Here is a 27,994-nt window from a genome sequence, read left to right as displayed (position 1 = left end):
ACCAACTTAAAGCATTATTTCCTTCCTTCCTTCCTTCCTTCCTTCCTTCCTTCTGCTTACAACTTTTGTGTTCTGAGCTTTTCCCTTTTTATGTTTTTTTTTTTTATTTCATGTACCCTGCATTGAAGAGATATTTTTTCTTGGTTTAGCACATAGAAATTTATGTATCAATGAATAATAAATAAAAGCTGCTGGAAAGGGCAGCCAAAATGCATATTTAGATTTACTGAAATGGCTAAGAATTGTTGCAGCATTCAGGGAAATCTGGTAGATGGCTAAGATCTGATCAATAAGTGCGGATCAGATAATTTTATATAGGAATCTGAAAAGATTGAATTGTTTAAGGCTCCCCCCTGATATGAAGAATGTTAAGATCATCCTTTGGCTTACTGAGGTTCGAAATTTGATTCCAAAAGTGGATGAAGAACTTTGACTTTGCAAACAGTCTGCCACTCTCATGCTGTGGGTGCCACAAAAGTGCTGGTGTCTGACTGGCAGGAGCACTTGTGCCACCAAACAATACAGAAAATGAGGGGATCATCCCTGGGAGTTGTAGTTCAGCAACATCTGCAGGGTCAAAGCTTCCCCACACTTGCCTTAGGGTACCACTGTGCTGGAGGAGACTCTTGAGAGTCCCATGGACTGCAAAAAGATCAAACTTATCCATCCTTAAAGAAATCAACCCTGAGTGCTCACTGGAAGGGAAGATCCTGAAGTTGAGGCTCCAGTACTTTGGCCACCTCATGAGAAGAGAAGACTCCCTGGAAAAGACCCTGATGTTGGGAAAGATGGAGGGCACAAGGAGAAGGGGACGACAGAGGATGAGATGGTTGGACAGTGTTCTTGAAGTGACTGGCATGAGTTTGGCCAAATTGTGGGAGGCAGTGAAGGATAGGGGTGCCTGGCGTGCTCTGGTCCATTGGGTCACGAAGAGTTGGACACGACTGAACGACAACAACAACCACTGTTTGGTTTGGTTTGGTTTTAGTTTCTACATGTTAGAACCATTCTTAGGGCTCATCCACACTTTCGTTTGACCTGTATTTTGATCATATTGTGCACCGATTAATTCCCATGGGTCCAAGAGCTTTTCTTGTTCTGTGCCTGTGCCTTGCAAAAAATCTGATCTTACTGACCGACTAGAAGCTTAGTTAAGCAAAATCTCTCTTTGGATTTTCCATGCATCTGATAAGATCCGATTCAGTGGGTAAGATCAGATTTCCTCAATGCACAGCCGCAGAACAAGCAAAGCTCTCGGACCCTTGGGAATTAATTTGGTACACAATGTAATCAAAATATGAGTCAAGTGAAAGTGTGAATCAGCCCTCAGTATTAAAAGAACAACAACATACTGCTTTCACAAACCAGTTAAGGCTGAGCATTAGACATACAGTTCTAATTACATGGAAAATGTGGCCTCCTCTCAGGGAGAAAGTTGGGAATGTTTTAGCAACAAGGACCACATGGTGTTGAACTTTTGTTTTTCAAGGTGACATGCAAAATGGTTGGGCATATCCCCTTTCCCGGCATGGATTAGCCTCCTATGCATCAAGCACACTGATTATTTTTTGTTTGTATGTATCACCGTGTTGTATAAATACATCTGTGGCCTTTTATGTTCCAACAATGGTGTGATTTAATCACTTATTCAGTTTAAATTGGGGGCAGGAAAGGGTATCGGAGCAATGGGCACCTTATTGAGAAATTCAGAGTGTTTTCAGAAATTTGACTGTTCTTAATATCCTTTCCAGAGACACCCCCTCTCCTTGTTTGATATTTGTGGGATTGTAAAATGATAATGTATGGTAATTCATGATGCTGTGATAAGCATACTAATAACCTCTGTAGCTAGTGCTGGATAGCTTGGCACTATGTGATCTGACTACAGGCAGGGAAAATAAGAGCAGTGGAAAACAACATAACAAAAACGAAAGGGGGGAGGAAGGGTGTCAATTTGGCATCAAATCAAAGCTGTCGACTTTTTACCAATGCAGCTGTCTAGGCTTTGGTTAACCTCTCATTGATCTTCCCAAATAGGATTTCATCTAAAGAACCAAATAAAATAAAATAAAAAAAACCCAAACACACACAAACACGACTGAGAGCTGGTTCTGCAAATTGAAAAGTGTAAAAATGAATTGCTGGCAAATGCCCTTGGCAGCTTTCAGCAGTTTTAAGCATATGATCTGAATCCCTAGTATTAGATTGAAGTTTGTGGCTGGGGGAGGTGCCTTACAGTAAAATCTTATGCATGCTCACTCAAAATTAAGTCCCACTGTGGGGCATAAGTGTGCCTAGGGCTGTGTAGTGGAAACTCGCGGAAGATCTTTGTAATCACGAGGAGTCAGGTTACATGTCCTATTCCCTTTTCCTCCTCTAATTAGCAAAGTAAGGTTGCTTGTGAGGAGGATGCAATTAGTCGAGAACACCTTCAGCTGCCAATGACCTTGGCCAAGCCACACTCAGGTGCCTGATTCCCTGACCATTCGGGAATGGTGCCTGATGGCCAGGTGAAAACAATCAAACTTAAGTCGGCTATATAAGCAAGGGAATGGAGGGGACAGATCGGGGCTTCGCCACAGACTAGGTCTTGGGTGCTGTGGGGTTTCTGGTGTGAGGGATCTCTCCCGCTGCTCTCTTGAAGCCCCGGGCGGCAGAAGAGGAGGAGATTTGTGTTTGGGCGTTGGTCAGGTACGCTACGTTTGTCTGATTGTATCTAGAAAATTAAAGCATACTTTTTTTTGTGTTCTTCTTCCATCTGTGTGTTTTATTGGATCCAGATTCAAAAAAAGGAGAACCCTGCCCCTTGGCAGAACATTTGGCGCTGTGAGCAGGATCTGGAGACAATGCCCTGGTGGAAGAAGAAAAGCCCTAGGCAGGAGGATGGCCAGAGCCATATCCCTGGTTGGCCCAGCACTAGTGCTTGGGCACCAGTGGCTCAAATTTTGAACCAGTTGACCCCACCAGTGTCATGGGATGCTGAGATGGCTGGGTTTGGAGGTGCTACCCCTATGGCTGTGTCTAAGTGTTTGCAGCTAATGGGGATAGAGAAAGGTGCGGGGCAGAAGACAGTGGGGGGGCTTGGATGGGTCCTACTCACTGCGCTCCGGAGTGTTTGGGAGCAATTAGAAGCCTCTCAGAGGAAGGTACAGCAGCAATTAGAGGACATCGCTGCTTTAAAGGACCAGCAGGCAATTCTTAAGGAGGTGCTAGAAAGCGCTCGGGGGAGGGAAGAACTGGCTAAGGAGCGGGCTGCCACTATGGCTATTCGCTTCGCTAAAATGAAACACCCAAAGCGGGTAAGAAAGAAGTGTATCCCTAACCCTCGGAAGGTTAGAGCCCTCATTGCTTCCCGGGAATGGGACCCCAAGACATGGAGTGGGGACATTTGGGATTCTAGTGATGAGGAGTCAGAATGGACAGAGGGAGAAGATGAGGGGAATGAAGAGGAATGGGTTGCTGAGGCACGTCCTCTAGTGACCAACAAGAGTAAGGGACCGCCAGGTAACCCACAAGCGGCCCAGGCCACCCGGATAGTACGGGATTACACTCAGCAGGAGTTGGCGGAAATGGCAAAGACAAACAGGCAAAAACCCGGGGAGGGGTTGAGCCAATGGCTGGTTAGGTTGTGGGACCAGGGAACTACCAGTCTTTACTTGACGGGGGAGGAGTTGGTAAAATTGGGGACCCTATCTCGTGATACATTGGTTAATCAGTTTTTGCGCATGCCTAATTTGGGTGCAACAGGTTCCCTATTTCAGTGGTGTGTAGAGGCTGTATACGCCAGATACCCCGCCCCAATGGATTGGGAAGAACAGCCAGGCCCCTGGCAAACCATTGAGGAAGCCATAGAACAGCTGCGTGGCATGGCTTTGCAGGCTGGGATCTATCAGCAAGGGTTCCAGGGACCAGAGAGTCAGCGTCTCACTGCCGGCATGAGGGCGCGGCTGTTAAAGGGCGCACCTTCACATATGCGTGGCCCATTGTTAGCGCTGCTGGGCCCCACCCAAGGGAGACCTGTTGGTGAAGTTGCTCTCTTGATAGGACAATTAGGGGAGGCAGAGAGAGAAAATGTCGCTAAACCCCGCGCCCGAATAGCACAGGAGAAGGGAAAGTCAGGGACTGATAAGAAGTCCTTCACCAGGACAGATAAAACATCCTCCACCCCTAAGGTGACGAGGAAGCAGATGTTTTTGGAATTATTGGAAGCAGGGGTTCGCAAGGAAGATATAGATGGCATTCCCACTGCAGAAATGTACAACTTGTGGAAGCAAAAATGTGCAGGGAAAATTAAAAAGGAGGGGACTGGCCCCCGGGTCAGGGGCACGGTTACGCCGACTGCCCCACCCCCGGAGTCACTGTACCCCTCTTTGTCAGAACATAGGTGGGAAATACCCCAACCTACTGGATAGGGGTGTGGCAGGGCTCCAGCGGTGAGGCCAATAAAGACGGCTATCCCTGGGGACCCGCGCCCACACATTCCCTTAACCATTCATTGGTCCAAAGCAAATGTGCAGCGAGTGTTAGCTCTCATGGATACTGGAGCTGAGGTCACTCTGATATATGGTAATCCAGCAAAACATAAGGGAGAGATTGTATATATTAACGCGTATGGGGATGGGGAAGAACTCACCACCCGAGTAAGACTGCGTGTGGCTTTGGGGGATTCGCTCCCCTTTTGGGCAAGAGTCTACATATCCCATGTACCAGAGTACATCATTGGGATAGACCTGTTGCAAGGTCGGGAGTTTTATACCCCGCTAGGAAGATACGTTTTTGGGGTCAGAGCAATCACAGTAGGTAGGGCCAAGTGGACCCCACTCAAGATACCACCACCTGCCAAGCCTGTAAATGTTAAACAATATCGGCTTCCAGGTGGCCATGAAGAAATATCTCGTACAATCCAAGGGCTCCTTGAGGTGGGGATATTAAGGCCGGCTGCATCTCCCTTTAACGCCCCCGTGTGGCCAGTGAAAAAGCCTGACGGTACATGGAGGATGACGGTAGATTATCGTCAACTGAACAAACATGCCCCGCCCCTGGCCGTAGCTGTACCTGATATGGTAACTTTGTTAGAACATATTGAGAAGAACGCCGGGGTGTGGCATGCGGTAATTGACTTAGCAAATGCCTTCTTCTCTATCCCAATTGATGCAGAATCGCAAGATCAGTTTGCTTTTACATGGGAGGGAAGACAGTATACTTTCCAAGTCTTACCGCAAGGGTATCTGCATAGTCCCACCTTATGTCATGGGCTAGTGGCTAGGGACCTGCAGCAGATTACACTGAGCCTAGCCCTGTTTTTAGCCCACTACATTGATGATGTCTTTATCTCGGGACCCACGGAAGAAGATGTGCAGCAAGGGTTAATAACAGTGATTGACCATATGCGGTCCCGAGGGTGGGAGATCAACCCCAAGAAAATTCAGGGCCCTGCTCAGCAGGTACAATTCCTAGGGGTGGTGTGGGCTGGACCAGTGAGGCATATCCCTGAAAAAGTTCTGAATGTAATCGCTACCCTCCAGGCTCCTACGTCCAAAACCGAAGCCCAGCGGCTGGTAGGACTGATGGGGTACTGGAGACAGCATATACCACATCTAGCCCAGATACTAAGACCCGTGTATAACGTGACACGAAAGAAGGCTCAGTTTGAATGGGGGGAGCTGCAGGAGAAAGCTCTGTCTGATGCCAAAGCGGCCGTGGCAGCTGCTATGCCTTTAGGTCCTTACCTTAAAGGGCAACCATTTGAGTTACAAGTCTCTGCAAATAAGGAAGTTGCAGTCTGGAGCTTGTGGCAGAAAAGCCTGCAGGGGAAGCGCGTCCCCCTAGGATTTTGGTCTCGTAAATTGCCCACGGTTCAGTACACCCCTTTTGAAAAGCAGCTTTTAGCATGCTATTGGGCCTTGGTTGAAACTGCTAGGCTAACTGGATCCGACCCTGTTGTATTACGACCAGCCATTCCTATCATGGCTTGGGTGAATGATGATTCTACCAGTCCCAGGGTAGGGAGAGCTCAACAATCTTCCCTTATAAAGTGGAAGTGGTATATTGCAGAAAGAGCTAGACCTGGTTCTCATGGGGTGAGCGCACTGCAGGAGCAAGTGTTGGCTGTGACTCCTACAGGGGAAGAAATCCAAGAAATTCCTAGCTTAGAACTTAAAGATCCCCCAGCACAGGAAGCTCCCCCGTATGAGCCGGTTACTCATGACGAAGTCTGGTTCACCGATGGCTCCGCCCGTTACCAGGGAAATGAGCGAGTCTGGCGTGCCGCCGCTTTAAATCCTCGAAAACAAATTACTCTGACCAGAGGAGGAAAAGGGAAGTCCAGCCAATATGCTGAGTTAATGGCTGTATTAATGGTCATGGAACATGCAATTGAGCAAGGAGGGGATGTTGTATATATCTATACTGATTCTTGGGCTGTGTTTAAAGGGCTGACTGTATGGTTTCCAAAGTGGAAACAGGATGGCTTTTGCATCCACAACCGACCATTGTGGGGGCAGGACCTCTGGATAAAACTGGATCAAATGCTCTCAAAAGTACAAATGCACATTGGACATGTAGATGGACATACAACAGGGACACCTGTTGCCCTGTACAATCAGGCTGCTGATCGGTTAGCAAGAGTACGGACAGCTACTCCAGAAGACGAAGAAGAAGAGTTATTGGTATTAGCACGCTGGGCGCATGTCAAGGCAGGGCATCTGGGGGCCAAAGCCACCAAAGAATGGGCCATCAAGAGAGGCATTCCATGTTCAGTGAGTGCCGCTGCCACAGTGGTTGCTAATTGTCAAGTGTGCTCCCAGGTGAGACAGATGCCTCTGTCTAAGACACCCATGGGAAAATTACATCGGGGAAGTGGTCCTGGGCAAATATGGCAGATTGATTATATAGGACCCTTACCCAAATGTGGACGTTGGCAGTATGCATTAACCATGGTAGACACCTTTTCAGGGTATCTTTTGACTTACCCCTGCGCACGAGCGAACCAGCAGAACACCATAAAGGGGTTGGAGATGTTAATACGGAGGTATGGAGCGCCCCTTCAGGTACAGAGTGACAATGGGAGTCATTTTGCAGGGGGAGAGGTAAAAGATTGGGCAAATGAATGGAATATCCAGTGGATATATCATATTCCTCACCACCCACAGGCTTCTGGGTTGGTAGAACGGCTAAATGGGTTACTAAAGCAAAAGCTTAAACAGTTGACCCCCACCCATACCCTGAAGGGGTGGGGTAAAGTTCTAGATCAGGCGGAATTTGAACTAAATAGCCGTCCACTATGCGCTGGCCAAACACCATTGCAACGAATGATAAGTTTGCCAGCGCCAGCACCAGTGGAGTACCTAAAGGTCTGGAAACTCCAACCTTATGGCCAGCCACCCCTCCGAGCGACGCCCGATAGTGCTGGGGCTGACCTCATAACCCCTAAGGATGTGGTGGTACCAGCCGGAGGGCAGGTACTAGTACCCTTGGGGATTGGGGTCACCGTTCCCCATGGAACCTATGGGCGCATCGCACCTCGATCCAGCCTAGCCTTAAAAGGCTTGCAGGTTTTAGGAGGGGTGGTGGACGCCGACTACCAAGGAGAAGTAAAGGTGCTCCTCCATAATGTCAGCACTCAAGATGCATCTCTGCTAACAGGACAACGAATAGCGCAACTCATTTGCGAGCGTATCAGTGTACCCGATATTCAGGAAGCACCAGGTCCACCTCCATCTACTGTCAGGAGGAGAGGAGAGTTTGGATCTACAGATACCACTCTCACCTCTGGACAGAAGGTATGGGTGGTATACCCCGATCAGCCAAACAGACCTGGAGAGATTGTTAGTAAGGGACCTGGGGCCACCTACTGGGTGCTTTTGGCAAATGCTACTGCACCCATATGTTTAGATGCAGCCAAGCTGAAGCGGCGAGAATAATGACTCTCCTATTTCTTTGTAATACGCCATAATAATTTTCTTATTATATGCTTCTAGGACACCATGAATTGGTGGTGGTGGGTAATAGTCTGCCTCTGTGCGCACATCTATGATCAATCGAATCCTCCTGAGTTGAACACGACTACGCTGCTGCTGTGTGAACAACCAGCTCTGTCTCAAAGGCGATGGCTCCCCGGCATCCATGGCAGATGTATGAATGTGACTGGACGGGGGACATGGATGATGTCTGGCAAACGACTGAACTTCTCCATCCCATGGACATATGATAATTTTACGCTGTCATGGTCCATCACATGGAATACAACGGATAACGCAGGGGAGTTGGCGGGATAAAGATTCCAGAGGACAGATTGAGGGGGGATCATATAGATAGTCATGAGTATAGTTTTTTCTTTGTAAATTTGATTAGAGGAATGATGTTAAAAATTAAACATGAGGGAGCAGAGTTAGTGCGAGTGATGCGAGATGTTGGGGATCTCACTGTGCATCATTGGTGGGACATATTCTCCGGATGGAGTCCCACCATGACCAATATTTTGAACCTGGCCTTGCATCCGGTTATCATTGTTTTGGTGATTATATGTATTTCCATGATCTTCACTTGTTTTTTGTTTGTTAAAATTAAGCAGCTGTATGCAAAGGTGCAACCTATGTGGGCTATACTCAATCAAATGACACCGAGGATGAAAAGGAAATAGGATATGTTAAGGGGTGGAGTGTAGTGGAAACTCGCGGAAGATCTTTGTAATCACGAGGAGTCAGGTTACATGTCCTATTCCCTTTTCCTCCTCTAATTAGCAAAGTAAGGTTGCTTGTGAGGAGGATGCAATTAGTCGAGAACACCTTCAGCTGCCAATGACCTTGGCCAAGCCACACTCAGGTGCCTGATTCCCTGACCATTCGGGAATGGTGCCTGATGGCCAGGTGAAAACAATCAAACTTAAGTCGGCTATATAAGCAAGGGAATGGAGGGGACAGATCGGGGCTTCGCCACAGACTAGGTCTTGGGTGCTGTGGGGTTTCTGGTGTGAGGGATCTCTCCCGCTGCTCTCTTGAAGCCCCGGGCGGCAGAAGAGGAGGAGATTTGTGTTTGGGCGTTGGTCAGGTACGCTACGTTTGTCTGATTGTATCTAGAAAATTAAAGCATACTTTTTTTTGTGTTCTTCTTCCATCTGTGTGTTTTATTGGATCCAGATTCAAAAAAAGGAGAACCCTGCCCCTTGGCAGAACAGGCTGTAGTCTTAATAAGGTAAACATATTATTACTATTATTAATTTTAACCTATGAAAAGTATTCCACAAGAGCATACTTGGAAAGACACAGCTAAATGGTTCCCTATTCCCCCAGCTAAGCAGAACAATATATAGGCGAGATCACACGGAGTCCGTCAGGATTAGGCCATGCAGCACACTGGAGAGCAGGGCTCCAGCCAGAGCGGGGTCCCCCTGTTGTGCTGCAATTATCTAAACATGCTTCTGTGTGGTGCTGGGTCCTTTTCTCAATCCTTGCTTGCTTTGTTTGTTTGGCACCCTCCAGGGCTTAATTTGTGCCAGGGGCCCTGGCATCTGTTTTCAATTCCAAAGCTCAACCTTGGAATTTATAAAGTAAGAACAGATTAACATTTCTCCAAGTAGGTGCAGAGCGCATGCTGTTTGCCGCCGAGTAGCTACAGTAAGACCTTAAATGTGAAGGATTAGAGGAAGAATTTACAGATCTGTGGATTTGACACCAGACAGATTCGAGCCCCACAATCTCTTTCCTAATAAAGTTAAGCATCGGCACCGTGACTAGGTTGGTGCCCTTGCCTACCTCAGATGGCTATGGCACTGAGTCTGATTCAATGCTTTCTGCCGTGCTCAGCAGGACGAGGTGGGTGCCCTTCCACAAGCTCAATGCATAATCCCAGAAGACTTTGTCCCCTTTTATTTTGCAACACCCTATCATAACGGAATACAACTGTAATCAGATCCCTCTGGCCTTCATTGTCAACTGCATGCATGCCTGGGCAGTTATGTATTCCCAAGTTCTCAAGGAGTTAAAGAGGAAATCATCCAATGCCATTCTTAACAAGGCAACTCTGTGTGTAAGAAACATTGCAGATTGGCACAAACAGGGTGGTCAATGTAGCTGGTTGACAAAAGATTGATTCTTTTAATTGGGCCCCGATGACACAATTCAGGGCATAAAACTCTTTCTCCCATCTCCCCCTCCCTTAAAAGTTCACCAACTGTTGGTCTTTGCTATGACTGTTCCCTGCACCCATAAATCACCAAATGGCTTCTAGAGGCTGATAACAAATAAAGACTCAATATGGGTGCTGGACAAAAGAGGTATTTTGTTTAGCTCATTCCTCCTCTTTTAAAGCAAAACAAAGAACAAGACATCACAACGCTTTAATGAATACAAAGCAATTTCCATGACAGAAGGCTGCCCCCAAACCAGGCGTACGGCACTTTGCAATATCACTCAGTAGTCATAGAATCATAGAGTTGGAAGAGACCACAAGGGCCATCCAGTCCAACCCCCTGCCAAGCAGGAAACAACATCAAAGCATTCCTGACAGATGGCTGTCAAGCCTCTGCTTAAAGACCTCCAAAGAAGGAGACTCCACCACACTCCTTGGTAGCAAATTCCACTGCCGAACAGCTCTCACTGTCAGGAAGTTCTTCCTAATGTTTAGGTGGAATCTTCTTTCTTGTAGTTTGAATCCATTGCCCCATGTCCGCTTCTCTGGAGCAGCAGAAAACAACCTTTCACCCTCCTCTATATGACATCCTTTTATATATTTGAACATGGCTATCATATCACCCCTTAACCTTCTCTTCTCCAGGCTAAACATACCCAGCTCCCTAAGCCGTTCCTCATAAGGCATTGTTTCCAGGCCTTTGACCATTTTGGTTGCCCTCTTCTGGATACGTTCCAGCTTGTCAGTATCCTTCTTGAACTGTGGTGCTCAGAAGTGGACACAGTATGTTTATGTTACCTGATAATAAGAACTATATCATGCCAGAGTTGGGTCAAGAATTCAGGATCAAAATGGTGCCCTTTCTGATTTAGTAATTGAAAATTATTGCTCCGAAATTTACCTCCTAATGCAGGCTGCCTCACATGATCCCCAATGATATAATTGCTCCATTTTGCTGCAGTGTATGAAAAGTACTGTGTCCTGTACTGGATGCCAGAATTTAAGAGGGATACTGACAAGCTGGAATGTGTGCAGAGGAGGGAGACCAAGATGATCAAGGGTCTGGAAACCTAGCCCTAGGAGGAACGGTTGAGGGAGTTAGGTATGTTTAATCTGGATAAGAGGAGCCTGACTCTGAGTTATGATGGCCATCTTCAAATACCTAAAGGGCTGTCACACAGAAGATGGAACAAGCTTGTTTCCTTGTGCTCTGGAGGCTAGGACCTGGACCAATGGCTTCAAGTTACTAGAAAGGAGAGGTAGTGGACTCTCCTTCCTTGGAGGTCTTTGAGCAGTTTGGATGGTCATCTGTCATGGATGCTTTACTTGTGATTTCTGCATTGCAGAGGGTTGGACTAGAGGACCTTTTGTGTACCTTCCAACTCTACTATGCTGTGGTTCTATGATTATATTGTTTGAAACCACAGTGGTGAGCAACTGACAAGGATCCTTTGCATGGGAAGGTATCTCAACCATCATGTTCTCATGTACTCTTGATTCCTGCATTGCAGGGGGTTGGACTAGATGACCCTTGGGTCCCTTCCAAATCTACGATTCTTTGATTCCTCCTTAACAGCTATCCTAACTCTACACCTGTGCTTCCATCTCATTCACTTTGTCTTTCCGGCATCTCGCCACCTGTCACTCACTCGAATTTCAACCAACTCCCCTGCTGTCCAACATTCTTCCACTTCTGTTCTGTTACAAGCTTCTTTTTCAAACAATCATCCATATGTGATGTCTCACAACAACAAACAGAAGACAGTTACAGGTGGGTAGCCGTGTTGGTCTGCCATAGTCGAAACAAAATAAAAAATTCTTTCCAGTAGCACCTTAGAGACCAACTGAGTTTGTTCTTGGTATGAGCTTTCGTGTGCATGCACACGAAAGCTCATACCAAGAACAAACTCAGTTGGTCTCTAAGGTGCTACTGGAAAGAATTTTTTATTTTGTTTAAACAGAAGACAGTTTTGTAGGGATGGACAAATCAGCCTATTTCTAGCATATGCTAGTTTCATGCATGCACAAAACTTTTTCCATTTTATCCCATTTGCAAGGTGAATCTTTTCTTCTTCTTTTGAAAAATCATTCAGAACAACAATGAACAATGCACTAGTTTGTAATATCTCTTGTAGGAAGCAAAGTAAGCTGCAAACCCATTTACCTAGGCATAAGACACATTAATTTCAGTGGGACTTACTTCTGAGTAAAACATAGTTAGGATTGTAGTCTTGTTGCCTTCAACAACATACAACCTGTGTACATAAATCCACCAAGAACTCTTTCATTGTGGAAAACTAATAGAAAAAACACTAAAAGCAAGAGTGTGCGCCATGATGGGTGGACAGAAATCTGCTTAATAGTCCATTTTCAACTTATTTCTCCAGTTAAGTGAAAAGCCTTCAGTGGCAAAAGCCTTCAAATAAATTGTCAACAGTCAAAGCTGTTTGCAAACAAAGATGTTTGCAAAATAAATTGTTCCTCCTTCTCTAGAAGGCTAGTCCCTTTATACTTCATGACCCAAACCAAATAGTATGCATTGCCCAACTATTTATCAAGCTTGCTAATAATAATAATAATAATAATAATAATAATAATAATAATAATATTTAAATTTGCTTACCACCCTATACTTACAGGTCTTGAGGCAATTCACATGATAAAATCATTATATAAAAACAAAGAATACATACCGGTAACCAAAATAAAAACAAGAACAGCCCAATAACCCCCCCCCCATCTTTCAGTTCTTTCCCGACTGCAGTTTTTGTTCCATCTCAGCCAAATGACCCTGGGTTTCTTTGTTAGCATCACCTGCTTTCTACAACCCTTCCTTACCTTTTGCCTCCATTTCATTGGCTGTATAAATTAGATAACTTGGTATGGATTTTTAGTTCCTTGCAGAATCTCTCTCCCCAACCAGCTTGCTTCTCTTTTGCCTCTATTTGTTCCACTCTAGAAGAACTACCACATGTCCACTGACTTACCCTTTCATCCTAGGAAACCTCCTCTTTCTTGTTCTCAAGGTTACACAAGCTCCAAATCTCGTTCCCTTGTTCCTGAGCAAGGGCCAGCTGCTCATAGCCATGGGGCTTCAATTCTGTAGTCAACCAAGTGTTTTGATTCTGAAACAATTCCTTTTCTCCCCCAGCCTTTGCTCATAACATCGTACTGATGTCCTAAGCTCGTCCATGTTTAACTGATAATCTACCTTTGCAGTGATTAGTCCTGCGGTTCCTCATTCAGATACTTGAACTGGCTTCCATGGCATGGCTTTGAGCAGCCTGGTCACCTCAGTGGATCCCAGGATCTGCTTATCCTGCCTGCCAGTGGGTGAAGTCCTCAGCTGGGCTCGTTTGCCTTCTAGCTACAACCAACACCTGGACCACTTGTCCCTTCTTCATTGCTTTTGGGCGCACCTGTAATTCAAGCTTCTGCTACACTGTCAACTTCCTTCTTCCACTCTATTTCAAGACAGATCATCTCCAGCCTCTCTTCTATATTCCAAAACTACAGGCTGTATTATTGTTTTTTTGTCAGCTTCCTTTAACTTGGGCACCTTCTTATAAACCATTCCCTACTCTGCTCTGTCTCTTCGAACCAAAATAAACAAAAATAACAAACACTTGACGGTACTTGTCTTGCACTTGACTTGCAGCTCTTCAACTGTTATTCTCTAACTGCTGCTCATTCTAAGTCCACACAACATCGTATGCCCCTGCTCTCCAACATCCTTCCAGTCACTCTTCTCTTCTGCTCTAATCATAGGCTATTTTAACAACTTTGGGTGCCATTTTCAGAAATGCACAGTGGCATGGAACAAATGCAGGTAGGTAGCCGTGTTGGTCTGCCATAGTCAAAACAAAATAAAAAATAAAAAAATTCCTTCCAGTAGCACCTTAGATGCCAACTAAGTTTGTTCTTGGTATGAGGAAGAAGTGTGCAGGCACACGAAAGCTCATACCAAGAACAAACTTAGTTGGTCTCTAAGGTGCTACTGGAAGGAATTTTTTTTATTTTATTTTGTTATGAAACGAATGGTTTGCCTTGAACATCATTTTAGGCCTTACTTTGCAATTGTGAGACAGCTTTAAATGCCGTTTATGCATTGCCAAGAAAGGAAATGCACCACCAAAAAGAGAGCAAAAAGCAGTCACAGGTTTGCATAAAATTTGCATGTGATAATTTGTATTCATGTAGGCAAATTTGGAAATAATTACTATAACAAGTAGGGCTGCAACCTTCCCCCCCTTTTTTTTCTTCCTAATGTCTCAACAGATGAAACTGATGTGTAAAAATGTTACATGGGAAAAATACGAGAGAGACATTGCATATACCTTTGTAAAACAAGAAAATCCTTAATAAAAAAATATTTTGAAAAAAAAAACACAACAAGTAGGGCTGCAATACGTTTCATCGTTGCGCAGAAGGCTGTGACCAGGTGATCTGTGTGCCTGCTCAGTCTGCTGTCTCTTGATGCTAGCCACTGAGGAGCAATGTCAAAGCTCCTGATCACCCTTCTTCTCATCTGCAGGAACATAGGAAACTGTTATAGTGAGTTTATCTACGTCACCGCTGTTAACAACAACTGGCAGTGGCTCTCCAGGGCTTCATACAGTACAGGGGACACTTCCAAATGGTTGTGTCAGGAAAGCCCCCTCCCTTCCACTGCGCCCGGGATCGCAGGAGTTTTTAGAGTACAGAGACCCACGTCCGCTGTTTAAGAGCTACTCCTCCTCCTCCTCCAGTGGAAGCTCGCATATCACACATTCCTCAGGCGGGGAAGGAGAGGGGGAGACAGTAAGGCAACGTAAAGGCTTGGAAAGAGTCGGAGAGCCGAAACAGCACAGGGAAAACAAAGATAGAGGTCAGGTTCTCACGCTACGCGGTGGGTCAAAGAGGGGGAGAAGGAGGGGCTTCAGGTTTCCCAAGCTGCTCTGTTGGAAGGGAAACCGAAAGAGTTCATTCCTGGACACTGATGAGTAAGGGAAAGGACGTCTGAGACTTTGCTTTGCTGTATATAGCTTGCACAATAAAGAACTAAGTTTTTAGAAGTTCTTTGCCTTGGACTGTTACTCATGAGCAACCACTAAGCGTCCTAACAGGTTGATTCTGGGACCTTCTGTTTGCAACACAGAAGCTCTCTCATGCAGCTGCAGCCCTTCCCTAAAGATAACCAATTAACTTGAATCCTGACTTGGACTGGATGATGACTCTTTCAAACAGAGGACTCCCGTAAGCAGGGAACATAGCTATTAATTAAATGGTGATCCATTTGGAATTGTATTTTAATTCTAGATGGAGAACCCTCAGAGACATTGTGATAATGCAGTGGGAGGAGTGGGTAGCGGTTTGTTGAGCCTAATACTTCCAAACAGTTTGAATATTTGTGATTTTAATGGCACGAGGGTGGGGGGGGCAGAAATTAGACTGCTGCTTGACATTAATGTTTTGTTAAAGATAACAGGCAAAAGTGTTGATTATTTGTTGCAGTAATGAGTGGGGAGAGGTGGCGTTGATTCATATATGCAGTTGAAATGTTTGGCAAGGAGAAAGCTGGGTGCTTATGGAGGAAGACAAATCTCGGAGAAATTGAGCATCTGTGTATGCTTTGCTTGGGATTGTTTTATAATGATAGTAGCGCATAAACGGATTGTCATGGAGCAGCAAGAATACTGGAGGCATTAGCATCTGCTGTTGGTAAGGAAACACAGTCTATTTCTGCTTTCCTCTTTCTGCTTTATCGCTCTCTTTAACTGAAATTGTTAATGCCCTCCTCGCTCACATGCTCACACATCCCCAGTGTGTTCAGATCATCTTCTGCAAGTGCAACAGCCAACAGAAGCTCAGCCAGAGGTCCTAAGGAAGGGGTCCTTCTTCAGGAGTGGCCTCCACCCTTTGGAATTATCTCCCTAAAGAGCCTCCTCCTGCTTTCCTACGGCTGGCTTTATGGCAGATGAAAGTTAAACCCATTTTTAAAAGAATGTGTGTAGGGTATCTTTCATTATTTATTCTGATTCTGGTTTCTGAGTGATTTTGTTTGTTTTAGCATTTTTGCTTTCATGTGTAATAGCTGTAGCTCTGGTTTGGGCCATAGTAAAAGGCCAAGGGGGACGCGGGTGGCGCTGTGGTCTAAACCACAGAGCCTAGGGCTTGCGGATAAGAAGGTCAGCGGTTCGAATCCCAGCAACGGGGTGAGCTCCTGTTGTTCGTTCCCAGCTCCTGCCAACCTAGCAGTTCGAAAGCACGCCCAAAGTGCAAGTAGATAAATAGGTACCGCTCCGGCGGGAAGGTAAACGCCGTTTCCGTGCGCTGCTCTGGTTCGCCAGAAGCGGCTTAGTCCTGCTGGCCACATGACCCGGAAGCTGTCTGCGGACAAACATCGGCTCCCTCGGCCTATAGAGCGAGATGAGCGCCGCAACCCCAGAGTTGTCCGTGACTGGACCTAATGGTCAGGGGTCCCTTTACCTTTACCTAAAAGAGTGGTACCTCAGGTTACAGATGCTTCAGGTTACAGACTCCGCTAACCCAGAAATAACGCTTCAGGTTAAGAACTTTGCTTCAAGATAAGAACAGAAATTGTGCTCTGGCGGTGCAGTGGCAGCAGGAGGGCCCCATTAGCAAAAGTGGTACCTCAGGTTAAGAACAGCTTCAGGTTAAGAACGGACCTCCAGAACGAATTAAGTTCTTAACCTGAGGTACCACTGTATAAGCAAATCTATTAACAGGATAAGCAAACAAATATTTAACATCTTTCCAATACTATCAACCCCCCCAAACATGATAAAAAATGAAATGAAAAATTTAATATGCATCATAAATGCTTTACTATCATGTTCAGTAAGTGCCCAACTCATGACATGAATCATACAGTGAAGGATTCTCTAGACCAGGGGTGGTGAGTCTGTGACCCTCCAAATGCTACTGGACTATAACTTCTATCAGTCCCGAACACCAGTCATGCTGGGTGGAATTGATGGGAGTTGCAGTCCAACACAATCTGGAGGACAATAAGTTATTTCATTTTATTTATTTACTTTCTGTCCTTCAGCTAAAGGTTTGCAGGGCAAGTTACATAAAATTAAATGTCTAAAATGCCATACCTAAAACCACAGGAAAATACAATCCAACAGTAGTACTCAGCAAGGAAAATGAGTTAGCAACTTCTGAGCTAGATTTTAAAAGTTGTATTTAAATTAGTTCCAGTGTTTACACCTGTGTGTATAGGGCTGTATATAAATACAACAACAACAACAACAACAACAGCAACAGCGTAAGAGCAAACCTCTGCAACTCCACAAAATGGTGTTGCTAATTTGACATTCCTTTGGCTCACTGTAAGTTTCCAACTACCCCAACCAGAAAACAAGCCACAAACTGCGCTCAATATGACAGCCGCCATCTTCAAACATGACTCGCCTAATGAAGGTAAGACTGGTAGAATGGGAGGGGCTGCGTTCATTTAGCCTCATCAACAAAGTTCATCGCCTCCTCTTGCCATTGCCACTCTGGGACAAAATTTCTGCAATTTACAATCCTGCCCAGAGTTCCAAGTGACGCAGGAACCCATAATGCACCGCACTGTGCTAGTTGCGCTGTAACACAATGGCAGATACTTTAGGGCTGAGAGAAGCTGTGTGACGTTGCAGTTAGGGCTACACATGTGCCACCATCCCCAACTCCTCTCCCTGTGCTGGCTATCTTCACATGAGTAAAAGGCTGCTGCCAACCTGTACATTTAGCAAGCTGTACGTGTAGTCTCATGACCCTACAGGTTTTGCTGTGTATTAGTCCTGAATTCTGGATATGGATTTCCCCCTCTACTGATTACACCACCCTTTTGCATGCATTAATCAACTTCTCCATCCTTAAAGAAATCAGCCCTGAGTGCTCACTGGAAGGACAGATCCTGAAGTTGATGCTCCAGTACTTTGGCCACCTCATGAGAAGAGAAGACTCCCTGGGAAAGACCCTGATGTTGGGAAAGATGGAGGGCACAAGGAGAAGGGGACGGCAGAGGACGAGATGGTTTGGCCAAACTGCAGGAGGCAGTGAAAGATAGGCGTGCCATGGGGTTACGAAGAGTCGGACACGACTGAACGATTGAACAATCACCATCCAGCAAGGCTGCTTGTATGTAGAACCCTTCTTAGGGGATGTCCCCATTACTGATTCGGAGTGCAGGAGAGGGACTAAAGCATGGGTAGGCAAACTAAGGCCTGGGGGCCGAATCTGGCCCAGTTGCCTTCTAAATCTGGCCCATGGACGGTCCAGGAATCAGCGTGTTTTTACATGAGTAGAATGTGTCCTTTTATTTAAAAGGCACATCTGGGTTATTTGTGGGGCATAGGAATTGGTTCATATTTTTTTTCCAAAATATAGGTACTTCCGGCGGCTGACGCCATTATGGGTGGTCGTGGGTCGCTTCGGCTGCGAAGCACCCAGTTCATCCCGGGGGTCAGGAGCCCTGCAGCCGCATAGCGGGGCTCCGGTTGGGGTGCGGGAAGAGCGTCCCGCACCCTGGGCTCCCCGGCTGTGCCCGTTGTGGCTCCGAACCCTTCCCCCGCACCCCCTGTAAAGGGGGAGTGGGGGTGAAGGGACGACGGAGCCGGGCTATAGGGGACATGCCCCAACCGGGATGGAAATGCGGCGACAAAGCCTGTGATGAGCGTCTAAGTTCTACCTGTCATTAAGGAGCTGATAAGAACCCAGAGGCTGTGAGTAATTGATTGACTCTTTGTATTCCTGGAACGCTCTGGGGGAAAGAAGAAAGGCAGCCCGCCTCCCTCCCTTCGAGTGGTGAAAGAGATTAACCCTTTAAGTGACTGCTGCTACAACAATCATAGAAAGTACTTAGAATTTGAAAACTGAGTCTGTTGAGATCTCCCTTCGGGGGTTAACTGGGGAAAAAATATCTCCGTTTGAAGTTTTGGTCTTTATACTCCGGCTTCGGAGAAATGGCGGCGACTTGGTTTGTCGTGGGAAAAAATTGAGACAAAGGAAGGAAGAGACAGGAACTGAAATCTGATACTCACCCTCTCTCTTAAAATGCTGGACTTTGCGATCGCACTGGCATCGAACTCTGATTTAAGGGATGAGGAAATGCTCACTATCTTGCAGATGGAATTGCTTAATCGGAAACTACAGGTCTTGAGTGGAATTATTCATAAAAAGGATGTACTTTCCACAGAGGAGGCTTTTCAAAAGTTCTACACAATGGAATCAAGCCTTGGCAAAGAGCTGGGAGGGGCGCTTGGAGGATGGTCGGAAATGGCTGGGCGAACCCGGGAAAAGGAACCTGAAACGGGAAAATTTACAATATCCAGACCCCGAGGTGGCAGCTCGGGGGCAAGGGACATAGAATTAAGATTTTTACAAGAAGAAGGAGCAAATGAATCGGAGGAGCCCAGAATGGAGATGAGGAACGCCCTGAGGCTCGATGCTGGGTTTGTTGTGGACGCAGCCTGGATCTGTGGACACTCAGAGGAAGACAATGGGAGATTTGGCTGTGGAGAAAGACAGAAAAAGACAATGGATAGAGGGGGAGTGGGTTGAAGTATTAAATGTATAATCTAAATGGTCTGCCATGGTATCCGAAATCGGAGTGTGAAGTCTGTTAATTACAAGATTATTTTAAATAAGCAAGGAGATATTGAATTTTAAGTTAAAAGCAGCATGATAAAGGACAGAAGAAATAAGTTTAGCTATAAGAATATTTGGTTATGATTTAGGTTATAATGTTAAGACTGAGATAAGTATGTTTTTTTTTTTAAGTAAAGTTAAATTTTTTTATAGAGAAAAGTTGTTAAGGAAATAGTATATTGAATTAAAACCGAAGGTGAAAAGGCGGGGGAAGTCAAACGTCAAGATTCAGAACTAGAATTTTTTTTTGTGTGTAAGGTATATAAACAAGAAGAAGAATCCTGACTTTATGTGTATTTGTATTTGTTTTTGTATTTGTAGGTGTGGGGTTGGGTTTGTGTTATATTATGAAAATGCTAATAAAATTTTGTTAAAAAAATATATATATTTTTTCCAAAATATAGTCCAGCCCCCCCCACAAGGTCTGAGGGACAGTTGACCGGCCCCCTGCTGAAAAAGTTTGCTGACCCCTGAACTAAAGCATTTCATGATCTAAGTTGGTTTGTTCCCTCTGAAACACAACAGAGGCCTGGAAGAATTAGTGCAGCTTGACCCATTAAGGAAGGTTTTTTCTGCTCTAATCTCTCTCTTGAGAGAGTTCCACAGTCGGGGTGCCACAACTTAAAAGGTCCTATTCCACTTCCTTGCTAAACATGCTTCCCCTGGAGGTGGGAGGCAGCGCAAGGACATTTGAGATTAACGTAACTCACAGGCAAGTTCATGCCCAACACTGGGGAACTGGGACTGGGAACCAATGGGAGTCAGTTCATTTTTATTCATTGACTTGCTGTTTGAATTAAAAACAAACATGTAAATTAAAAATATGAAAAATATATTATTTATTCACAGTCACGGGGCTATGCATATACCCTCACTCTGATAATGTATTATATATACTCAAATATTCAATGTATATGAATCATTCATAATTACATACATGCAAAGACACAGTTCATCATTGCTGCTCGTAGGTTGTAAGGAACACGCCTTGCAATTATTAGAGCTACTTAGCTTTAATATACTCAATACATTTTACTGCTTTTTTTGTTCTACTTCATTAAAACTGAGTGGATAATACTGCAATTTTCTGAGCCTAGCCCGGTTCCTACAATACATCAGCATCAGGGTTCCTTCATGGCATTTCATTTACTTTGAATTATTAAAACACCATTAATTTTAATATATGAGGTTACATCTCAAGCCTAATGTTTATACCAGGCCAAAAAAATAAATACCTTTGATTTTATGACTAATGGGGGGAAATTACATGATTGGATTAATTGTACTCCACTGGGGACTGCTTCACATACAATGAATCCCTGCACTGGAAAAAAACTTCCTACACAGATTTTGTTCCTGCGTAGGAAAGCTGCTACTTTGCAAACAGGGCTGGAGTTATGACGACGCACCCTGAGGCCATTGCCTCAGGCTGCAGGAGTGGCAGAAGCAGAACAGCTGCCTCCAAAAGTTGTACATCTGTCGCTTACCCTTACGAGTCCTCTGCCAACACAGATCCAGACTGCAACTGGGCCACAAAATGTGCAACTGGGCAAGCACAAAACGTGAAGGCAGAGCAAATAACTCAAAGCAAGTGACCCCGTGAACAGACTAAAGGTCAAGTCATGTGTGCAGCACACACATGCATTGTTAATTATTGTTTGCCACCCTATACCCTCAGGTCTCAGAGGATGCGGGTGGCAAAACCACAGAACGTAGGGCTTGCTGATCAGAAGGTTGGCGGTTCGAATCCCTGCAACGGGGTGAGCTCCTGTTGCTCGGTCCCTGCTCCTGCCCACCTAGCAGTTCGAAAGCATGTCAAAGTGCAAGTAGATAAGTAGGTACCATTCTGGCGGGAAAGTAAATGGCGTTTCTGTGCGCTGCTCTGGTTTGCCAGAAGCGGCTTAGTCATGCTGGCCACATGACCCGGAAGCTGTACGCCGGCTCCCTTGGCCAGTAAACCGAGATGAGCGCTGTAACCCCAGAGTCGTTCGCGACTGGACCTAACGGTCAGGGGTCCCTTTACCTTTACCTTTACCCTCAGGTCTCAGGGTGGTTCACAGGATAAAATCACAATATAAAAATGCAAAACACATAATCAAAATAAAAACAAGAAAAACCAATACTCCCCCCAAAAACACACATACACATATTGTTAAGGATGTACAACCTGAGGTGGCATTAGGGAGGGGGGGACCATTTGCCCATTTTACAAATAAGCAAAACTGGGACAGAATTTCTAGTGAATCCATGGCACAGAACTCAACAACCCATGCAGAGCTGGTAACCTATAAATCTTATCTTGGGCTGTCCCTGTTCTTACAGTTTCAGTAGGTCAGTCCTGATCTATGCTAGTTTCTGTGTTTTCAGGAGCACAAGAAGATAAATCATAATAGAAATCACCGTGTACATTTTCCTTGCGCATGCAATATATTTAATAGTGTTTGTAAAAATAAACAGACAGATAGATAGATTTGGATGCTGGGGTTGCTCTGCCTGTGGCGGAAGCAGCGTAAATGTACACATTCTTCATGTGGCCTCCCAGTCCTCTTGTCTCTGGAGACAAGAAAAGGGAAAACACGTATATCTTTGAATGGTAGTTAATGTCCTGAATTACACCTCAGGGCCCAAGGGGCAAATAGCTTGATTTTACCACCCTGAATCGTTGCCAGTATCTGACAAAGCTGACTCATAAGGGAACAGTGTGCAGGGCTCCTTTCAAGCAGAAATTTAAGAGTGCACAAGAGCCTCTGCTGACAGCTTCTCTTTGACATCTCCGATTTATGTCTTATGTGCTCTTTTTTTTTTTAAGGATCAAGACTACAAATAATCTGGGCCTTTAAACATATAACATGAGATAGCATTAAAAATGTACATATATTATTGCCGATCACAGAAGTCAAAGATAGAAAAAGTTCTATGAGAACACTGACTCTATCCCTTGCCAGTGGGGACTTGTTTTAGAGATGACAGGTGTCAAACTGATCCCAATCAAAATACCAAGTAATAGAAATGATTTTTAAATGGGGGGGGGGGTTCACCCACCCATAAGAATTAAACAGATTCTTCCTTTTAAACAGATAACATTGTTTTGCATTCGTCTTGTCTGCATACAAGAAAGGTCTATGAAGCTTCACTGGCTGAGATAAAACTATGAATGTATTTAGTGAATGGCAAAATCCCAAATTAATCTAGTAATGTGGACTAATGCACGGAATATCCAAGCATTATGAAAGAGGTGGGGAATTGCTTCAATTACCTAAAAGTCGCCGTCGTCCCCCAGCTCACTACAAACCAGCCCATCAATCCATTGATTTATATGTTGGCTTGAATGACATGGGAAATATGACCCAAAATAAAACAATAGTCTCTAAGGCAGCATATTTTGTTAAGAATGAATATTTGCCTGAAGGAAGGGAGGGTAGAAGCAGAATACACCCACAGCATTAAGCTTGGTCATTTTTGTGGTCAATTAATACATGATTTCTGTATGCATAAAATATACCACTACCTTATATATATTTTTTGTTATGTTTATTTTATTTCAAGATCAAACCTCCCAGCCCGTTTCTGCTGTCCAGGCAGGAAGCAAAACAGGAGCGCCTCTTGAGCACGACCAGAAGGCTATGTTATGGCTTTGTGAGTCGCAAATTCTGCGGCAGGCATGATTTAGAGATATATCCTGCCCCCATCCTGAACACTTTAAGTAGGCAGTAAAAACCAACAATCCTCCACCACAGTAAAGCATCTTAAAGGTTTTGTTTTGTTGTAGTTGTCACTAAAGGGCTCTCGCCCTTTGCCAGTTTGACCCCGGTGGCCAGCTGAAACAACGGGCAGATCTCACAGCACTTTCGCATGGTGTTCAGCTAGTTTGTGCTGTTATGTGATGTGCACTGCACATGAAAGCGCCTTGTACCACATCAAATCGTTTCCCCCGTCTAGTCTAGTATTGCCTGCCCCAACTGGCAGGACTTCTTGGGGGGCTCAGGCACAGATCTTTCACACCACCCACTACCTGATCTGTTTAACTGGAGATGTCAGGAATTGAACCTGGGACTTTCTGCATGCAACGCACATCCTCTGCCGCTGAGCTATGCTTTCTCTCCTAAACTGCTTTCTCTGAGGCTTCTGGCAGTGATTGGTTGCACTGCTGAAAGGGAAGGGAACGTCTATTAAGTATTCCAGCTGCTCATGAAGCAAGTAGCCCAACACAATATTCATAGCCTGTCTTGTGAAAGAAGTGAAAACTTTCAATTCAGCTGGGATTAAAGCTTCTGAAAGGCTTTATGGCTAAAGGCAGAGGGCAGGGGAAGTAATGGTATGGGATGAAAGGACCTGGGGGAAAGGCAGGTAAGAGGAGACAGAGCCTGGAGGATAAACAGGAGAGATTACAAGGACTTGAGGGAAGTGGAGGCTAAGAGAAACAGGGGCCATGGATAAAACATATATAGAAGTGTTATTCAGCCAACATGTCCAGGGTAACTTAGGGCAAAGCTGAAAATACACATGCAGCCTCTGCATGTAGATTGGGGGTGAGGCCTGCTGCCACATTCCAACCTCCCACCACTCTGCCACACATGTACATTTCCTCGTTCTGTATATACCTTCTGAATATTTCAATCACAATGGAGGCTGTATCAGTCTGTCATGAAGAGGAAGCGACGCAGCGGTGCTGCGCAGGATGAACCAGGGTGGCTGAGGGGAACTTTAGGGTGACTTTGAGTATCCACTGGGAAAGACAGGCAAGGTATACAATTAATGAATGGAGGAATTAGCAAATAATAACAAAATTAACAGTCGTAGACCTGGAGGTAAGGCAACCCCTGAATGGAGACGTTCTGGCATTCAGGACATGCTCCCACTGGGGTGTGTGTGGTCCTGACATGGTGGATACTGGGAGCCCCAGATTTGCTGTAGGAGGCAGGTATCTGGGGGCTTCAGTTACTGAAGTAGGCAAGCAAGACAAGGAGACACGCCGGCCCAGTCCTGTACTTTCCTCCCTAGCTCCTTCCTTCCTTTGAGGCTGCAGCCTGCTTACAGGTGACGAAGCCTTCAGGATGACGGTGTAGATAGGCACAACTGCATATAATCTCATTTTATCTGTGCATCACCTCCTTGCATAAACAATGATGATGCAAAATCGAATTCTTTTGCCCATATGCTGCTTTGCATGCATGCGCCATACGTCTGTCTCATGGCAAACATAAAATGGTTGAATTCACTATCAATTACAGGTTGGAACAAGTTGGATTTCAATTACAACAGGAGAGCAAAACAGCTGGGAAATCCCCAAGGGGAGGTGCGGGAACCAAGGGGGTGAACGGTTCATTAAACAGTACTAATTAGGGAGAGATGAACTCAAGATATAAAACACATCTTGTTGCTCTGCTTTCCTTTACTGAGAGGGTGTCAGGACGAAACAAAACAGCACCTAGTTGGACTGAATCTATTTGAATCTCCCTATAATTGCTACCTCATTTGTAGCTTTAACAACTGGCCTAACTTTTAAAAAGTAACAAAAAAAAGGAAATTAGTGCCTTTCTAGTTGCCTAAATTACATTCAAATTAAACAGCTGCTTTGAGGGCAAGCATGAGTCAAAATGAAACAGAAGCTGGGGGGAAATACTTTATAGCTAATGATGTGGCTTTGCTAAATGGAGAAACTTCCAGACTAGTTCTGTTGAGTTGTTTGAAAGAGTTACTACTTTTTAGTAACATTTATAAGCAAAAACCACAGTTCAAAAATACCAAGGTATACATATCCAGCTTTACATTCTCAAACATTACCATGGATGAAAACCAGCTCCCCAAAACACACACAAAAACAATACTGAGCCAGTTCAGTAGGCCCTGCTCAATGAATACTGTGATAAGAGTTGAACATGCTCACCAAAATGTCATCGACATCCACATTAGCTGTACATTGAATGTTCTGGATCAAGCCCTTAGTGTCCCATACATGATAAATAACAAGAATACACACCAAGACCATGATCCCAAACACAGGTCAAGTGAACAACACACATTTCACTAGTATTTCAATGTGCTTAAAGTGCCCCATCCATTAAAGTGCATTGCATAAACATCAATAAGCAAATTATCAAAAGCTTAATATATTTATTAGTAGCCAACAAAACTCCCAAAAGAAACAGTCTCAATTTAAAAGTGTAATCTACAAAGCCCTGCAAGAAAACATTATGATTTCAAACGTAAGCAATAAAGTATAATGACAGAATTTTAAAAGACTTGCATGAAATACAAGCTTCCAATGAGATATAATTGGAAGCTGCTTTTGCATGCTTAATTTCCTCGTTACAAAATCAGAGCAAATTTTTTTTCCTATTGAGTGATAATATGAAAAAATGACACTATTCAACCAAAGTTGAGTAGTTTAAGTCCCATTGGTTTCAGCGGAAGACTGAAGCATATGCTTAAATCTCTCCCATCAAAATCAATGGGTCTTAAAACTGCTTCCCTTGCCTGCACCTACGAGTCATTTTTCAGATTTATTTTTTGTTAAACAGCAAGTGTTAAATGAGAAGTTTTGTGTGAATTTGCCTTTAATGCAAATATTTTATAGTGGGGGGGGGGATCACATTTCCCATGTCAGTTACGGGGTCTGTGTTTCCTACTTCATAGCAGACAATACTCTATTTGAGGGAGAATCTTAAAACAAGAGAGCTGTGTGTGTGTGTGTGTGTGTGTGTGTGTGTACGTAGTGCAGCATTTTTCCATACTGTGCTTCTACTTAAATTATTGCAATGATTTCTAAAATTGCATCCATACATAGAAATTAGAAAATGCTATTTCTGTGCAAATCTTTGTCTTCTTGTGTCCCCTTTTTGTGATACATCTCATTTATTTATTTTTCATATTTTTGGCAATGCATGTGGTCAATTCCTAGACATTTATGAGAAAACCTTTATTTTCTTTCCAAATCTCTTGGAATTATAGAGCACCCTCATTCCATTGAAACAAATTATCGTTTACAAATTTCAAAACATTTCACTCCGTGGGAGTGATAGGGATTCCTCAGATTGAACCAGGAAGTTCAGGTTCTGAGGTTGTGGCCCAGCCTGGTGAGTTACCAAGGACTGTGTCCAGGATTGGACACTATGAAGCCTACGGATTGGTTAGGCCTGGTCTTCCACCTAAATCTAGACACCAAAGAAGTACCGCCTTCTGTTTGGTGCTTCACTCCTCTCTAGTTTTCCAGCTAAAACTACTGACCTCAGGGACTATGACCTGGCCCTACCCCTGGGGTCCTACTGAAAACAGAGACTTAGCACAGTGGCATCATATAGTAAATACAGTTCCTCTTATACAGGTGAAACTTGAGAAATTAGAATATTGTGGAAAAGTCTATTTATGTAAGCAATCGTTTTCATTAGCTACTGGAGTTTAATATACGAGATAGACTCATGACATGCAAAGCGAGATAGGTCAAGCCTTTGCTTGTTATAATTGTGATGATTATGGCGCACAGCTGATGAAAACCCCAAAGTTGAAATTGTTAATTTGGGGTTCTCATCAGATGTACGCCACATTCATCACAATTATAACAAATAAAGGCTTGATATATCTCGCTTTGCATGTCATGAGTCTATCACATATATTAGTTCCACCTTTTAAGTTGAATTACTGAAAGAAATTAACCTTTCCACGATATTCTAATTTTTCAGGTTTCACCTATACTATGCCCTATAACGATCCCTTTAAGCCCCGCCCCCCAATAAAATTATAGTATGTTGGTGAAACATGTGGGTGAATGGAGCTCCCTAGGGGAGCCTGAGCACTGGTTTCAATGGAAAGCTGGACCCACAATACTTGATTTTGAAGAAAACAAACAAACTGGTTCTTTTGCTGTTGTCGAACAGTTCTGATATCTTACCACCCATGGTTTGTCAGGTACCCAAATCTCCCACAAGTACTTCGGCATATCTCCAAAATTCAGTGCCTAAAAAGCAAGTAATAGTTGAATAAAAAGATTTGTCACTTTTACTGCACCTTCAGATAACCCCCCACCCTCCCAGTTTCTGGCACAGCCCAAATTAAAGATCAACTCACATGCTGTTACTGGGCCTCTGAGGCCCTTCATGTGATTTATAAGAGGATGTGTGTCCCTCCCCCTCCATGAGACCTCTTTTGGAACACAGAGAACTCCCAATTTACATAGTGGTTAGATTTCAAGGCACTGCATATTTCAGTGAAATCACATATATTTGAA

General features: G+C 44.5%; 1 protein-coding gene across 2 annotated transcripts in view; it reads right to left on the bottom strand.

The window, feature by feature from the left end:
• PCDH9 (protocadherin 9) overlaps nucleotides 1–27,994 on the bottom strand; it is an 854,181-nt gene that overhangs the window by 434,355 nt on the left and 391,832 nt on the right. Inside the window, exon 3 of one of the 2 annotated variants that reach the window (XM_033147996.1) lies at nucleotides 27,659–27,724. The exons of the other annotated variant lie outside the window; for it this stretch is intronic. Within the exon in view, the coding sequence (XP_033003887.1) occupies nucleotides 27,659–27,724 (66 nt within the window). The remainder of the gene's footprint in view (nucleotides 1–27,658; nucleotides 27,725–27,994) is intronic. 2 annotated transcript variants of the gene reach the window in all.

Source organism: Lacerta agilis, chromosome 4 (genome assembly GCF_009819535.1).
Source record: "Lacerta agilis isolate rLacAgi1 chromosome 4, rLacAgi1.pri, whole genome shotgun sequence".
Lineage (NCBI taxonomy): Eukaryota > Metazoa > Chordata > Lepidosauria > Squamata > Lacertidae > Lacerta > Lacerta agilis.
The sequence above is the reverse complement of the archived record's forward strand: the minus strand, read 5'-3'. Positions and strand labels throughout refer to the sequence as shown.